This window comes from Strigops habroptila, chromosome 6 (genome assembly GCF_004027225.2).
Source record: "Strigops habroptila isolate Jane chromosome 6, bStrHab1.2.pri, whole genome shotgun sequence".
NCBI classification, from domain to species: Eukaryota; Metazoa; Chordata; class Aves; order Psittaciformes; family Psittacidae; genus Strigops; species Strigops habroptila.
In genome coordinates this window covers 71774471-71791161 of record NC_044282.2, presented here as the reverse complement: position 1 = coordinate 71791161, position 16691 = coordinate 71774471, and the positions used below count along the sequence as shown (strand labels likewise).

The 16691-nt window shown below is 47.7% G+C and overlaps 1 protein-coding gene and 1 long non-coding RNA gene across 2 annotated transcripts in view; one reads left to right on the top strand and one right to left on the bottom strand.

Annotated features, from left to right (window-relative positions):
• Nucleotides 1-469: 469 nt before the first annotated feature.
• Nucleotides 470-16691, top strand: part of LOC115609848 — a 40861-nt gene continuing 24639 nt past the window's right edge. The window contains exon 1 of the long non-coding RNA XR_003992010.1: nt 470-698. This is a non-coding gene — a long non-coding RNA (uncharacterized LOC115609848). The remainder of the gene's footprint in view (nt 699-16691) is intronic.
• LRRN4 (leucine rich repeat neuronal 4) lies at nt 2326-11594 on the bottom strand. Its single transcript, XM_030490571.1, has 5 exons — nt 11344-11594; nt 9149-9877; nt 7880-8081; nt 6317-6454; nt 2326-5155 (listed from the first exon to the last, which is right to left on the bottom strand). The coding sequence occupies exons 2-5, from the start codon at nt 9831-9833 to the stop codon at nt 3631-3633; spliced, it is 2550 nt and encodes an 849-aa protein (XP_030346431.1). The 5' UTR covers nt 9834-9877; nt 11344-11594; the 3' UTR covers nt 2326-3630.

Genomic DNA, 16691 nt, shown 5'->3' with positions numbered 1-16691 from the left:
CTGATGAAGCCAGTGGTGTGATGTGAGCTCCCCGCCTTGGGCTGCATCGTCTCCCAGCTGGTTCATTCAGTGCCCCTCATGCCTCTGGCCAGGGGCCGCTCTTAAAAGCAGGGTCCCTCCTGGCACTGAGGTGGGTCAGGCTGAAGTGCCCCGTCATGCTGCTCTGGGCACCCATCTGCTTCTGCTGCCCAGGACAGGGCTGTTGGTGACTGCTTCTCTAAATGGCATTTGCTGCACTGAAGACAAGGTGGTCCTCTGTCCCCTCGCAACCAGCAAGGCCTTTACTTGTGTGGGTTCGGGCCCTTAGAGAGCTGGGGGTTTTCTGCATGGAGGCCTTTTCAGGGATCAGCTCCTTTTCCCAGAGTGTTTCTGCTGGGAGACTCCATGAGACTCAGTGACTGATTTTGAAATGCTGAGTTAGAGCAGCATGCACTTCCACCGTGACACCCAGGGGAGGCACCCACATGCACCGTTGGCTATTTTGGACTTCCTTTGCTTGAACTTGGTTCTGTACAAAGAAGAAAGACCTTGACAAGTGAATGGAGAAGGTTCTCAGGAATGCAGATAATAGTTTCTTCTTAGGAAGAAAAGCCAGGCAAAAAATCGCACAAGCTCTTCAAAAACTATCTTTAAATGCTGCGTTTCCTCCAAGTGATCTTCCTCTTGTAGAGAAACAGGACGAGTTGAATCGTGAAACAGTAAGTAGATTACTAGTTATAATTTGTTTTTACTGGGTTGGCTTTTGTTACCTTTTAAAATCATTTCAGAGCTGTTCGGGTATCCCAGTCACGCTGCCAAAGGTTTGTGTCTTTGGAGTTGGAGGTACAACAGGATTGGCTGTTCAGTGCGAACAGGAAGAGGGGGAGGAACCACCAGGCGGAGCAAAGCTGGGCAGGTTTCAAACATCGCTTTACGAGCGGATGGAAAGTTTCCGTTTAGCTCCCTGGTTGCTTTGTCACTGCCCCAGTCCCAAGCAAGGAGCACTGAGAGAGCCAGCTCCGCTGCTTGTGTCCATCCACAGCAACGAAGATACAGGAAACCTTCAAACTGGTTATTAGTTGTGTTTTGAGGTTGGGGAATGGGGGTGGCACCAAGTTTTTTCTCCAGTTATATTTGGATTACGTAGAAGCCACCAAATGGGCTTCAGGATAACTTTTCCCTATTGATTAAAACATTGCTTGCTTTTCAGGGCTTTCTAAATCAGTAGGAGCAGCTACAATAAAAAGTCCAGAAGGGATAATGTGGTGATTCTGTTTTTCTAGAAGTATAAATGGATTTAAGAACTAGCAACAGGCAGTGCTTTCAGAGAAAGGTTTTAGACATGAATACTTACTTTGAAAATATTGTAACTGACTCAAATGATTTGGATAACTCATTTTACCTGTTCTTGGGCTGCAGCAGCTATTTACCAGACACACAAGTTCTGGGTGGAAATAGAGAAGGGTTTTTTATCCAAGCTGGAATTTTTGAAGTATGGCAGAATAAAGCCATTAGCTTCTGTAACTTGCAAATTATTCAGAGTGCATATAGAATATATTCAAGGAAGAGTGGTTGTAGCACAAATATCAGGAAAAGTGAAGTAAGAGAAGCACTGATTCAAATAGAGGGGGGGAAAAGACAACAGAGTGAAGTTGGTCATTAGTAAAACAAACTCTGAGATTCACAAATCTCTCTTGCTCTGCTTTGTTTCTGTTTCTGGTAATACCAAAGACCCTAGTCAATGTCTCCTAGAGCTATGTTGTATGTATGTTGTATGAACACAAGGGAGTGTATGATCTCTGCCCCAGTTTGCGGTGGTCCCTGCTCTCTTCAAGTGAAGTTTGGCACCTGCGCCTGTTCACTAGACTCTCCAGAAAATGCAGGAGAAAACAGGCCAGGAATAAATGTGAGAAACTAAGTCCAAGCAAAGAAAAGTCTGAACTACCAGAATGTGAACATAAAAGCAATTCTCGAAGTGAAGGGTGATGCCATCCTGAGTTCTTCATGTGTGTGTCACTTCTGTTGTGAGTTTGAGTCACGGGGCTCAGACAAACTCAGCAGCTCAGGATGGACATGCAGGAATTTGCGATGAGCGATGGTGTCATTCCCAGCACTGGTACAGGGTAAGGGACAAACTTGCATGAGAGGACTGTGAGCTGTAGTGGTGAGGATGGCACAGGCCACCTTATACACGTACAAAATGAAAGCTCTTAGGACAGGAGATAACACAAATTTACCATAATAAAAGCATTCCTTTACTATATGCTCAAAGTTTGTTCCAAACCACAAAATATTTCAATTAATTTTTCAGATTAAATGTTGTAGATGGTAAAGACAACATCAAGATTTAGGTCTTTAACAAAGAACCAGAGCTCAACTCTGTAGCTTTTATTTCCATTAATACTGGAAGCATTAAAAAACCTCAAATAAACAGAACAGAGACTCTTTTACACTGTACAGCACCTTCTGCTCTCTGACATCGGGGGGGAGTTTACATCTTGTCTCTATACAGCAGTGTACAGCAGCAGAACCACGCAGCCACGGGAACATAAACCTATGGGTCTCTGAATAGGAAGTATGGGGACACTTACACAAACATCTTTGAATGTTAATGGCAAGCTCAAAGCTGCCGAAGAACTGGCATTCTCAGCATCTCTTATGATTTCTGTAGGAGAAGTCAGCACCCAAAAGTACATTTGAAAAACGTCTGCATAACTGCTGTGAGTGGATGGGATTTCAGTTTTTCAAGTCTCAGCAACATGCACGTTAAATTGGTTCATTACTTGGCTCTTTGCCTCTGTAGGAGGTAAATCGTCAGCCTGCTAAATCTGTAGGTAGGACTGAGCAATCATCCTTGCTTAAAATCAATTCTGAAGCAAATGCCAATGTGCTACCCCCTTCTGTGGGTGACTGCTGCACTGCAAACTCCTCACTGCCTGTAAGTTGGTGGTGTGGTAGCACTCAGGAGCCTCAGTTGTAGAAAACATCATACAAGTCAGAACAAAACAATGATCCCTGTCCTAAGGATCCTGCACTGTCTTTTTTTACAACTAATCTTCATCTTTCTCTCTCCTGTGCTGGTTGGGCTCAGCAGTTGCAGTGGCTGGGAGTTATTTAATGGAGTTAGACCTGCACAGCACCTTGCCACTCAGCCCAAGTTGACATTTCTATCACTCCTTCCAGTAATACTCTCTTTTTGGGCAATACCTTTATACGGACATTAGAAGAAACTGAAAGCCCAACTTCACTTGTAAGAATAAAAGCAGAATCTATCTTGCTTAAGCTAGATGCATCTTGGATCATGGCTCTCAGCACTGTATCCATGAGAGAGACTGGAGGCTGGTAGCTGGCAAAGCAGCCTCTCACTGTGTGAAATGCATGCTGGTGTATTTGTAAGTGATCATAAAAACAGCTCTTCAAGGTCAGTGTCCAGGTTTCCTGCTGCTTAGCACATGACCAAGAGTCCAAAGACTTTCTTCTGTTTGACTACCGTCATTATTACTTTTTGTGTGTTTTTCTCTCCCTTAGAAACATAAGGGCTGGGAAGTGATGTTTCGTAGTTTTGCTGAAGGACGTTTGGAGAGTCTCAGACAAACATACCAAGGTGATAAGAGACAATGAGCTTTGAATGTGCAGAACAATCACCCACAGCTAATTACTGGTTTGTAGTTTTAACGGATAATCAAATGCTGGGTTCTTATAAGAGACTAAGTGTGTACCATACTGCTCACTCTGAGGCTTTTTACAGGCCTTACACAGACATACAGACAAAATAATTGTGGAAATGAGAAAGAGTCCACTTGCTGCAGACAGAGCAGCAAAGACAGACATGTAGCTGGGCTTTGTTTTAAACCTGGTGCACGAATTCCCTGGAATTCCCTGCACTGCTGTCTGGCTTGACCCTGCTTTGTTGGAAGCAGTCACACAAATGTGGTACGTGGTGTATGGTAGTAGGTTATAGAGAGTGTGCTGCCTTGCTGTGGCATAAATATTGTCCAGGACAAGCTGTCTGTCCTCGTTGCCTTGGGCATGAAACATCAGCTCATAGGTGCGAACAACTGAATTTGGGGCGCACCAGCGTATCTGTGCAGAGCTGTCTGTAACTTCAGACACCTCTCTGAGCCTCGGTGCATCTGGAACCTCATCTTCCCTTGACATGCCAGGGCATAAACATCTGGATTCTCTCTGAAGTTCACTGCACGGCTTCTGCAGGTGCCTGCAAGGATTGTAGTCACAGGAGGTGTATGGCACTTGCACTGGGGTTTGCGTTGACTGTTCGTCGTAATCGTAGTCATCTACATAGTGTATCAGTGATCTGGTGGAAGCAGGCTGTGAGTGAGCACTGGTCCTTGTGGAGTTCAGCTGTGGGAGGCTTGTTTGTGGTGTACCCTCCTCAGCATAAAGGGCAAAGGAGTGGTCAGTGGCATTGGGGCCTCCCGTTGCTGTAGTAGAATAATCACTAGTGGGCTGGTTGGATGTGTCTTCCTGGGGAAACGTTGCCTCGGTTGTTCTGAGCTCTCTCTTTAGCTGATCTGTTTCAGTTTGATTCGTGGAGCCATGATCTGAGGACTGATCATAGAACAATTTGAGAAAACCCAGGGAGGTGGTTACAGACGCAAAGGAAGGAGGATTGCTCACGGATTCAGAAACTGCCTCCTCCTTGTGGGTGCTCATGGATTCTTCCTCCTTGTGGGTGCTCGTGGATTCCTCCTCCTCATAGGTGCTCGTGGATTCGGAAACTGCCTTCTCCTTGTGGGTGCTTGTAGTTTGGGAAACTGCCTCCTCCTTGTGGGTGCTCATGGTTTGGGAAACTGCCTTCTCCTCATGGGTGCTTGTGGATTCGGAAACTGCCTCCTCCCTGTGGGAGGAACTGCTGGCCTTTGTGAGCACCAGCTCAGTTGGGTTGGCTGCTGTTGCACTCATTACATTCATCTGAATTAGGGAGCTGATATAAGCATCTTGGGTTAGTGGGGCAGAGTCTGTTGTTGTTACTGCCGTAGTGGCACCGTAACTGGTGAGGCTGAAAGCATCATGTCCGGGAGAGGAGGGTGTGTTTGAATCGGGCAGCGTAACGTTTCTCTCAGACTGGCATTTGTTGTAGAGCTCTGGCAGTGACAAAGATGTTGCAGGTCTGCCCCAATCTTCCTGGGATGTGTAGCAAAAAGTCTCCCAAGCCCTGCAGAGGGGACAAGGTAGAATAGACTCAATCCACAAGTACATAACAGGCTTCTGTAAGGCAGCTTGGAATTGGCAACCTGCTGTCCAAAACCAGGCTTACATTAAAGAAGACCTGAAACCTAGACCAAAGCTAGGTTGTCATAACAGTAGTGCTGTGCTTGGCAGATGGCTTTCCACAGCACTGGGAGCTTAGCTGAGTGGCTTTTTGTTTTTCTAAGGTGCAGGAATATCTTTTGCCTGAGAGGAAGCATCCTTTGGTACAAGGACTGCAAACCTTAGCAAGAGTGATGGGGTCAAGGCAACTTGTCATGAAGGGTCAGACTCTAATGCTATGCTAAGAGAAGAACACACTCAGAGATGTAACAGGGTCCCCAAGATCCTTAAGCCAGCTGGTTTAGGCAGCTGGAGCTGTACTGACATTTTAAATGCCTAAGCTCTTTCTTTAAGCCTTACAATGTCTGACTAAGTTCTTTCTTTACTCAGACATGGCATGTTTTTGAAGAGGATGCAACTGCTAAGCTCATCCTGACAAGAAACAATCTACTTCCCTGCTCTCTCTGACAAACCTTCTTGGTGGCCTTTCAAATAGCAGAGAGATCATACATATGCAAAGTACTTCTTTTAAGTACAGTTTGTTGTAATTATTCTGTAAAACCCTAGGAAAGCATGGAAACAATAGGTGCCAAGTGGTACTATTTGCAAGGGGGTTTGTTGACTGCCTGTGCTGATGCAGGCTTTGGGAATACAAGGGCAAGGCGAAAATGATGTGCTAAAGTTCTTGCAAAGTCTTTCAGTTCCGGCCCCCAGTGCTGGCCCACCAGGGCCACCAAACCAGTTCATTTTTTATCTCCAGCTAACAGAGAAGTGTGAACCGAAATAGAGGGAAAACAAGCTATCCTCATCTTAAAGTAGATTCCACAACTAACAACACTTTATACTGTTCTTGCTGTGCCCATCGCCTTTTGTCCACATTCGAGTGTAATCCAGCCACACTTTGTCCCTGAAGGGGACTTTACTTTGCATTTCTACCTCTTGTGGAAGGGAAAAACACAGAAGGAATTTGAATAACTTAGATGGTAGCAAATGTTTGGTCCCCAAATAAATGACATATTCAAGTTGTGTTTTAAGAGCACTACTTAAACTCCTTGAACTCACTTACTTTTGCAGCACAACTTTCTTGGGCTTGGAGAGCAGCCAGGAGAGCTGGCAGTCGCATATCAGAGGATTTCCGTACAAGCTGATGATGATGTTATCGGAGGAATTGGTATTCCAGGGATTAAAGGAACTCAGGTTACAGCTACAAGATGACAAATGCAATAATTAGCAAACTCTGAGACACCTTCCAAGGACAGGAGTGTGCTTAGTGTCCCAGCATGTGTAAGCCAAAGCAATATTCCCAGTTCCCTTGAAAGCAGCCAGTTACCAACACCACCATTCTGCACTAGAGTGCAGGCGAATACCTGCCTGTCTCTCTAATTTGCACCGTGTACCTGCTGTGTGTTAAAGCATAACAAAAGCATCCTAAGAGGATAACACCTTTGGAGATGGCAGCTGGAAGGGAAAGGAGCTGGCATTTGGCAAGGATCTTCTGTGAAAGATGATCTCTCCTCTGCCATTAAGCTCCACTTCTTACTATACCATTTCTCCAGCTTCTTTCTCAGTCTGCTTGTAATGTCTGTCTCTGTGCCAAGCATCCTCTTCGTGTTAATTGCCTCTTTCATACTATAGACTCTCACCTACTAAAGTCGAATGACTAAAACAGGAAGACCTTGTTTGCCTTTATTGTTAAGCTGCACAAAGAGTGATAATGTGACCTCCCTGCAGTACTCAGGAGATGCTCTCTTTTGTCTGAGACTTTAACTGCTACTCCTTTGGTTTTTTAAGTTTGGGTCATGATTTTTAGCACTTTGAACTGGTGTTCCTGCAGGTATTGTAAAGTGCTGTGTAAATTCAGGGTGGGGTGGAATCCACTGGGTTTGGGCTTTTTTTCACTTAAATGGGCTGTTTTCCTGAAACTGGTTCCTAAAGCACAGCCAATGCTCAAGTATTTGTGTTCTGATACCCTTATAATCTGGGCCTGTATTACAGAAATCTTGGAAGGTGGTCTCCATATCTTGTCCTTTATGCTGAGTGTTCTGTGTGCAGTTTATCTGCTCTTATTACCTCTAGGATAAGGACCCAACCATTGCTTTTACTAGTGCTGAACAAGGAACTATATTAATCTCTCACACTAAAAGCAGGAGGGAGAGGACTTTTGACTGCTTCCATGGTGCGGATTTTAGGAAGCTGTCAGCATTCATCCTTTTAGAGCAAGAAATCCTCAATGACCTGCTTCTCCTCTGGTGAGACATTGCCACTGTAGATGCTGGAAGCATGGGCTGTATCACAAGTGGGTTTCAGTGCATCTATGCTAATTTTGACAGTGCTAGACGAATTCATCCATTGGATGAAGAGTGGGAGCACGATGGATGTGATCTCAAGCAACCATTAACTGTGCTATGAGTCTCATGTCACCTTTTTGGGCTGTATCAGCTTTTCTGCTGTATCAGGTCTCCACCACAGGCTTTACATGGCATATCTGAGCATGGCACACAAGCCCATACCTCCTTCCTAAATATGTGATAACAAGCAAACTCTTCATAAAAATCAGCTCCCAGGCACCATGGCGCTGTGAGGCAAAGGCAACGTGATGTGAGGAAGAACAGAAAAGAAAACAACTCACTTCTCAAACGAGAGCTGGCTCAGATGAGGAGCACTGTCAAACATCTCTGTCTGCACGAAAGCCAGCGAGTGGGAGTCTTGACAGTTCAGCTCCTGGAGAGCAGGCATGGACTTGAAGTCAGTATCGAGGCTTCTTAACCGTGACATCTTTGTCAGGTGAAGTGATCTGAGGTTGGGCAAGTCTCTGGTCCACTCTGCTTGAACTGAAGCAGATAAAAAGATTTATACCTGTTGCCGAAACAGAGCATTCCTGTGGCTTTCTGCCTAGAAAAAAGGGTTTGAATTCATAGAGATAAAAAATATCTCTGTGCTCTTCTGCAGCTCTTCTCTTTGGGAAAGGAACAGAGCAAACATCAGTACAGCAGTGTATGAACACCAGTGCAAACACATCTTTGTAATGTTACCCACACACAGGTTATAGGGCAGAGGAAAAGAAGGGAAGATAGAAGGGCAATAAAGCTGATAAGAGATATGGAATAGCTTTCCTGTTAGGTGAGATTAAATGAACAGGCATTTCTCAGCTGAGAGAAGTGGTGAATGGGGGGGAGATTAGGGAGGTCTACAAAGTCCTGCCTGGTGAGAAAGGCAAGAATCTTCTTATTTGTCCTAGGACAGGAAAAAGAGCTGAGAGGCACGAAAGTGAAAGAATTTTGTGTAGGTCTTACATAAAAGTCCCTTTCCATCCCCTGAGTTGTGTAACTCACTACCACAACAGGGATTAGGCAAATTCATGGCAGAACTTTGATGGTGTATATGTTATGTGTGAGTTGGGGTGAAACCTCTGGCTTGAGGAGCCCCTAAAGTCCTGGATATATGCCCCAGGCTGAAAGCAGCTGGGCAAGGCATCCAACATCTGGCTGCCTCAGCAACTCAGTTATAAACTGAGGCAGACAGAGGCAAACCATGCTGTCAATGGCTCAGGGCAGGGATTGTCTCACTGTGCGGAAGGATTTGGCCAGTTGTGGTTGACACAAAAAGCCTCTCTGTGTGCTACTTCAGTGCAGCGGTATAAAACTGTGTGTGACTGAGGGGAGAGACAAAGATTTCAGCAACGTGTCAGGAAAGAGAGATTAGTTTCCTCCTGTGTGTCCCAACTAATCTCCGGGCTGACAGCGGGATGACTGTCAGTAGCAGACAGTGGGATTAGGAGGGAGGTGGGTGACTACACTGGGACAAGTAGTCCTGTTTCATGGTGTCTGGTCTGTGCAAGGCTAATGCTCCCCCCAGTCTGACCAGCCCCATGCTTACAGTGGGAAGTCCAAAAACTTACTTTTCTCAAGAAAGGTCCTGCTCAAATCAAGCACGTTGATGTTTCCAGGCCTGTTTGTGGCCTCACTGGGAGATGTGCTGATGGCAAAAGCAGACTCTCTAATTCCTGTGCTGTCATCTTGCCCGAGCAGTGTTGCAGAGAGGTTCAGGAACTGTAGCTGAGGGTAACAGGAAAAAGCCAGCGGCTGGATTTCCATCAGTGGATTTCCAGCCAGGGACAACCACCTCAAGTTAGGCAGGGCAGAGCTGTGGCATGATGGCACAGATGACAGCTTATTAAAGCTTAAGTCCAGGGAGACAAGGCTGCCGAGGGCTTCAGACCCCCATCTAACTGACCAGAGCTGGTTCTGCCGCAGCGAGAGGACGCGCAGCCGCGGGAGGTTTGCTATCTCCGTGCCATTCACCTCTTCTAAGAGGTTGTTGCTGAGATCCAAGGTCTCCAGTGCCTCTGGAAGGCAGACAGGGAAAGCTGTGAGGCTGCTGTTGGTCAGCTGCAGGGTGATCCAGGTCCTGTTCTTGCGATCCTCACAGGACATGCTGGTGAGATTAACATTCTCCCAAGGGTCTTCCTGAGCCAGCTGGAAAAAGGGGGTGACGTCCCTGGATGCTGCAGGCTCTGCTCTGCTCACTGGGCTGGATGCTGCGCTCCCCACCAGCAGAGAGAGGATGAGCAAGTGTGAAAACATCCTTCTAAGCGGCTTGCAATGAACTTGCAAGACCTGTTTGGGTTCTGTTTCAGGAAGGAGAAAACAAAACATCACAAAACATCAGCGTTAAGAGCTAAATTAAAATCCCTCCAGGCAGTAACAAGCTATGTAAAAGTGAAGGCATTCGTAAGACCTTTCCTATTGCATCCAGACAGCGGAAGTGATAATTAATATCTCTTCTGTAATTAAGCCTCAGTAATCACAGAACCCTTGGGGACAGGAGCATCATGCAATTCTAAGGTGCAGGAGAGGGATATTGCCGTGTTATGAGACTTGTCTTTTAGACCTGATTGTGTATTGCTCTCTACAGGGCAGTCATGCTTCAGTGTCCAGCCCATTGGGAAGAATTATCTAATGGGGTGATACCCAAGCCACAGGGCTGGGGTCAGGTGTGAGTGTGCCAAGGGATTTTTTTCTGTACAAATCAAATGTGTGCATCCAAAAGCAGGGGAGGGTTGTCAGACAGTAAAGGACAAGTGAGCCTGAAGTGGGCCGAGTTGCAATGGGGTGGGCAGGTAAAAGTGCCTTTCCTATGGTAGGAAGGGCTTTTCTTCCCTTAGCAAAGTTGAAACATCAAAACCCTGGGGCTTGTGCGGGCTCTGCCAGGGCGGTTCAGCCTTGTTCTGAGGGACAGGTATGGTGGGGACCACAAAGGTGTTTGAGACCTGCCCTCCTCCTCTGCTCCTGCAGTGCCCTGGAGCCCATGTGCCAGGCAGTGGCAGGGCTGGGGCCGTGCTGCAGGTGGGTGCTGCACACCAGGTGGGTGCTGCACACCATGCAGTGCACCCCAACTGCTGGGGAAAGGAGGTGCTGAAAATGCAGCTCCTGAACCACATTTCAGTGGAAGTGCTCAGAGCACTCGTGGATCAGGGCCCCAGAGGCCTGCATACCAAGAAGCATGTTATTGAGTGTTACAATTCCCTCTGTGCTCCCTCCTCATCCCAACCCCAGCCCACCAAATGTCTTTGTCATTACAAGAAAGGAAAAGAAGTCCTAAATGACTTGTCCAAGGCTGCACAGGTTATCTAACCACAGCCCAGAATTAGTGCTGCTCTTACTGAGCTTTTGTGCTGCCAGGCATCGTAATGATCATTCCTCATCCAAAAATACATCATAGCGTAGGGGTGTGACTGAAGTCCCATGTGCTATGAAATATCTCAGACTTAATCCAGACCTTAATTGCTACTTGCTGTTCCCTCAATGGTCCCAGGGCTTGCCCAGACCATCATCTGTTGCTGCCATCCCAGGTTTGAAGTAGGGACCAGCAAAACAGTTTATTTGACCAGTAAAATCAGTGTATTTTGGTTGCCCGTGTCCTTTTTGTCATGTGGAACGGTCCAAGAGCCGAGGAGCCTCAGGGCTTCCCGCGCACTGGATTCCTGGTTCCCCAGCACATGGCAGGGAGAGGATGGGAGGAATTGGACTGTTAGATGCTGATTTTAGATATAATCTTAGTCCCTGCCTCTAAACCGCATCCGCTTGCACATACCTGTCCCGCAGTCCCGGCGCGTCGTGCCTCCGCTCTGCGTGGCTGGGACTGCCCGGCCTTGGTTTTATACACTGGGGTGACTCAGCCGGGAGCGTGAAATGCCTCTTGTCTGTTCCCAGCTTTCCCTGCTCGCGGCTCTGCCCACAAGCGCAGCCGAGGTTTGTTCCAGGCTCGCTCCCCCGCATCCAGCTTTTCCCCAGCCTGGAGAGGGGGTGGCTCCAGGCAGCTTTCCCACTCCCTTGGCCCTAGCAGGAGGTGGGTGGGAGGGCTCTTATTTCCCAACACTCAGGCAGGGGCTGCTCCTTCTGTCTTTGTCTAAGCAGAGAGGGGGAAAGGGAAAAGAGCAGTGTCTGTAGTCCCGACTCTCACGTCTGCCACTGACAGGGGGGAAGGGAGAGGAATTACTGCGTTTCTTTGCTGGCAGGTCGGGATGATGTAAAGCCGAGGCTCTGTCTGCTAACATGGGCTTTGGTCGCTTTCTCTGGGCGCCAACAAAAGGCTTCAAGTGTTTATAATTCTCTCTAAAACTCCTGCACTTGGGAGTTAAGTCCTGGAAGTGTTCATGTGGGACAAATGACTTTTCTAAGGAGGCCCTTGTGAAATGTTGGGAGCTGCTCCTGCGGAGAGGAATTCTCTTGGCTGATGGAGAGGGCATCTCGTGCTGCATGTGATGGACTTGGGAGGCATCTCTCAGTCCTGCTGTGTGTGGGTTGTGTTCTCTCTCTGCATCTGCTGTACCGCGTGGCTTGGGAGAATTCCCTTCCTGCTACTTCTCTCATCCTTTGCTGGATAAGTAAGGCTGACAGTGTAAAACATCTCCCACCAAGGGACCTGCCCTGAGCTGGGTTTCTCAGCATTCCCACAATTCAAATAATAATTAGGCTGGTCGAGAGCTGATTGTAAAGCCAGGAACTGGGAATGGATGAACTGGAAGAGACGGCCCCGAAGTAAAAGCAAAAGGGTGGTGGTTCAGTTGCAGCCGTAAGACAAAACTCGCAGGGAGAACAGTGGTCAGTTCCATGATAAACCAGATCCATGACATGAAGGCAATGCAGACCTGTATGCTTCAGTGCTAAAGTGCAGATAAAGGTCTTGTTTTCCCCAAAACCTTGAGTCTGCCTGTACAGACCTTATCTATTGACCGTGTCATTCATTATCTGCGTGAGGAGAGAGCCTTGAAAAACACCAGAACATCCACAGAACAAGATACGGCCTTTTAGTAGGACTCTCTGGAGCCATTGCGGTTCCCTGGGAGGCTGGGCGGGATGTACATATTGTTCCCGTGTGGAATGGCTCTGAGGCAAGACAGATAGTTTCCTAAACGAGGGGCTAATCCCATAGATTAATCCTGGTGGAGCAGCTCGCAGGCCTGCGCTCGGGCCCTGCGCAGGGGCACGTGCGCGCTAACAGGTACCATCAGGGATCTGCACTCTCTGAGGCTCAAAGGGCAAACTGGAGCAGGTTACAAAAATCTGAAGAATTTGGTGTAATAGGAGGAAAGTCCAGCTCCAGCTGGGCTGCTGAAAGCCTTCCCTTCCCTCTGGCTTTCTTTGGGAAAGCCGGGAAGCAGGGAGGTGGCTTCCCTCCGCCTTGGGCTAAGTACCTGTGTTGTGTTTACTGCCCTTAGCTCAGTATTTACAGACAGTGACTTGTCATTGGTTATTTTATTGTTTTTCATCTCTTAAAGAAACTCCTCCATGAAACCTGGTGAGCCAAATGCTGCCTTATTTTTAAGGTGTTCAACCTTACTTGACTTCATATTGGAGACTGACACAAGCCTTGTAAGGCTGGAAAAGCAACTGGACCACTCACTTCAGTGAAGGTGAAGGGAGGTGGAGCCTTTGCCCAGAGGCGCTTGATTTCTGGGTGATGCAGAGAACCTCTTGCAAGCAGCAGAGCATCCTTGGGAAAGGAGCTTTGGTTATTTTTATTTCCCACTTTTGTTCCTGCTTTTGGATGCCCACTTCTTGAGGCAGGCATTGTATTTTCCCAGCTCTTTGCCTAGCTTCCAACTTTAATCATCTGGAGTATTACTGCTGTGGTACTACATCCCAAACAGCTGCCCAGGTATTGGTGCAGGTTCCCCAGGGCAGACAGCAGCATTTTCTCACCAGTTTCTTTGAAATCATGTGATAGCAGCAGGCAGAGTTTTTCCCTTTCTGAGTCACTTTGGCCTGTTCTTATGTCCCTGTCTTCAGGTTATTCTTCTCCTTTTTGATCGTTTCTAAGCGTTTCGGTGGCAACCTGGGGGAATGTTTAGTAAAGGCAGGCATTTTTGTCAGCCTTTTCACATGGATGATGCACAAAGAGCTGAAACAGATGCCCCCTCCCTGGGGCTGATTCAGTGCTGCACAAAACCCCTCTGCCTACAGGAATGCTCGGGATGAGCGCTGCATTCCTCAGTGACACTGAGATAAGCAGAGCACAGCACGGGGAGAGCAGGAGAAGGCGAGGATGGTACCAGGCTGTAAAGTTTAAGAGATGAATGTTTCCCACTGGCCGGGATCCAGGTGATGGTTAAGAATGAAAATATCCTGAAAAAATCTGGAGAATGGCTTTTAAAGCCAGCAAAAGAAAAGTATTGTGCAGGTTGATCCCACAGAGCAAGCATAAGCAAGACATTTTCCTACGGAGAGCAGGGAGAGAATGCAAGAACAGGATGATTTAGCCTGAGGTTTCAGAAAACTATGGGGTGTGTGTGCTGTCTCCTGCATAACACATGCTAAAGGCAGCAGTGAAATCCCTTATGGAATTTGGTGTAAGAACAGACAGCAGCCATCTGACATGGGCAGTGTTTTACCCTGACCTGACTTCGGTTTAGTTAAGCACCACGTACAGAACAGGGTTGCAGTTAAGGTGTAAGTTTCCTCAAGGTTTGTGTTTTGATCTAAACAACATTCCGCTCCAGGGCTTTCTCTCTGCATTGCGAAACTTCAGGGCAGACACCCTTGCCCTGCTTTCACTCTGTGTCAAACATCTCCCACATCTGGCACCCTGCAATTAATAACTGAGAGCCTGTGGTCTTTAGTGCTGTGTGTAAAATCAGGTGGTAGCACAAGCGAGAGCCAAGTCTAATCAGGTTACTGCGTGAGTAAGGGTGGGTGTGGAACCCTGTGTGCATGAAGGGGAATGTCTGGAGTCTGGCTGGGACACGCTCCGTGATGTGGGGTGGGATGGAAGGTGACTCGATGCTGTGGCAGGCCCCAAGCAGGGCTGGTGCAGGTGCCAGGCAGAGCAGGCTGCTGCAGGCCTCTGCTCAGGAGCTGCCCACGTATCCAGCCTGGAATTACAGAGGTGCAGGTGTGCCCTGGGTCGTGCCTTCCCGCTCCAACCTTACAGGGGCTGCTTGTAGGAAGCAGGACTGCAGTCACATGCAGCACTGAAAACAGCTGGGTAAAAATAGGTTCCTTTCCTAAGTATTCCTTACCTATTGTGGAAAAGCCTTCCAAGGTGAGTGGAGCACCGAGAAATGATCATAAAAGCATGGAATGGTTTGGGTTGGAAAGGACCTTAAGGTTATCCAGTTCCAACCCCCTGCCATGGGCAGGGACACCTCACACTAGACCATGTCACCCAAGGCTCTGTCCAACCTGGCCTTGAACACTGCCAGGGATGGAGCATTCACCACTTCTTTGGGCACCCTGTGCCAGCGCCTCACCCCCCTCACTGTAAAGAACTTCTTCCTTAGACCTAACCTGAACTTCCCCTGTTTCAGTTTGAACCCATCACCCCTTGTCCTATCCCTACAGTTCCTGATGAAGAGTCCTTCCCCAGCATCCTTGTAGCCCCCTTCAGACACTGGAAGCTGCTCTGAGGTCTCCACGCAGCTTCTCTTCTCCAGGCTGAACAGCCCCAATTTTCTCAGCCTGTCTCCATACGGGAGGTGCTCCAGCCCCTGAGCATCCTTGTGGCCTCCTCTGGACTTGCTCCAACAGCTCCATGTCCTTCTTATGCAGAGGACACCAAAAATGCACAGAGTACTCCAAGATATGATACCAAGAAATGAAATCTGATGCTCTAAAGAAACATGGAGAGAGGACAGCAGCAAGGAATGGTTCCCATGAAGCTAAAATGACATAAGGTGAGGCTTACAGCCAGGCTGGATGAGCTGGCAGCAGTCTGTACTCAAAAGGCAGTGACACATGGAGTGAGATCGAGGGAGGGGCAGGAAAGAAACGGAAATATTGGATAGTTTCTCTGAAATCCCAGTGCAAACAGCTTGGGCCGTGATTAGGCCCACGTAGGTGCTTAGCAGTGAAATGAGCTGCGTGCTCTGCTAATAACTACATTCAACGTTCCTGTATCTCTGCATTCATGGTTCAGATCCTGTAGACAGCAGGTGGCAACTACAGGGCTTCCATGCAAGAGTTGTGTGACAAGCTCTGCTTCTCAAGTGGCAAGCATGGAGCTGTGCTTCCCAACAAGTCATAGGAGTCTGTCCTTGCCAAATGAGGGCTGCAATGCAGGGCATGTTCACTGCCCTGGCTGCAAAAGCCAAGTGGATCTGAGCCTGCAAGAAGGCTGTGGAAGAAGTGTGAGATGTGACTTCAGTTCTGCCATGGCACCCTTGGGAAGGCTTTAAATATTGCAAGTGTTTGGGTTTGGACTGTTATAGGTGGTTTTCACACCATGAGGAAAATATTTGGCCTGTGTCAAGCAAGTGAGAAGTGGGTAGATTCTCTAATGAGGAGAACTGGATGGTCCCTCAGCCCCTGTGTAAAAAGTGCTGAGGAGAGGGAAGTACAGAGGGCTGGGAAGCTGAGGGCTGTCTGTATCCACCCTTTTGCAAAATGAAAGCTGTGTTTGGTTTAAACTGGCACAAACTGGGAGGGATTCCACTGGAGCCTACTGACAGGCACTGGGGAAAAGCAGGGATGTGACAGGAAAATCAGGGCTGTCCACTCCCAGTGACACTTATGAATCCTGCAGTGATTTCTGCAGCATCTCGTGGTGATAATGACCGGTCCATTTTATTTCTTTAGATAAAAACCAGTTTTGGTTTGTCCAAAACCTCTTAGCTTCATTCTCTCCTTGCTTTACTGATCACTGTGCATTGGAGGGCAGAACCAGAGTTCTTCCAACTTGGTGGATGTGTGGGGCTCCCTCCAGCACGCAGAGCTGGCTCCTGCAGACCTGGTTCCTCAGGCACAGTATCACTGAGTAACCTCTGCATTCTGCATTACATACAGGAGCAGGATCATTCCTACAGGCTCCTAACTCATGAACAAGTTATTTTAGTTAGATGTCACAGTGAAACACAATAACAGGGACAGAAAATAAAGGTGTACACTCAGAGGCCTTTTTAGCAAGCAGCTAACTTGGTACTTGGTTACTTGACTTGGTAATGA

Excerpts from the sequence above, each read along its gene's own strand:
- LRRN4 (XM_030490571.1), bottom strand. The coding sequence starts at position 9,833 with ATGTTTTCACACTTGCTCATCCTCTCTCTGCTGGTGGGGAGCGCAGCA. Across the intron at positions 8,082-9,148 it reads CAGGACCTTTCTTGAGAAAA|TTCAAGCAGAGTGGACCAGA; the intron begins GTAAGTTTTTGG and ends TATCTGCTTCAG. Across the intron at positions 6,455-7,879 it reads AGCCAGCTCTCGTTTGAGAA|CTGTAACCTGAGTTCCTTTA; the intron begins GTGAGTTGTTTT and ends GTCATCTTGTAG.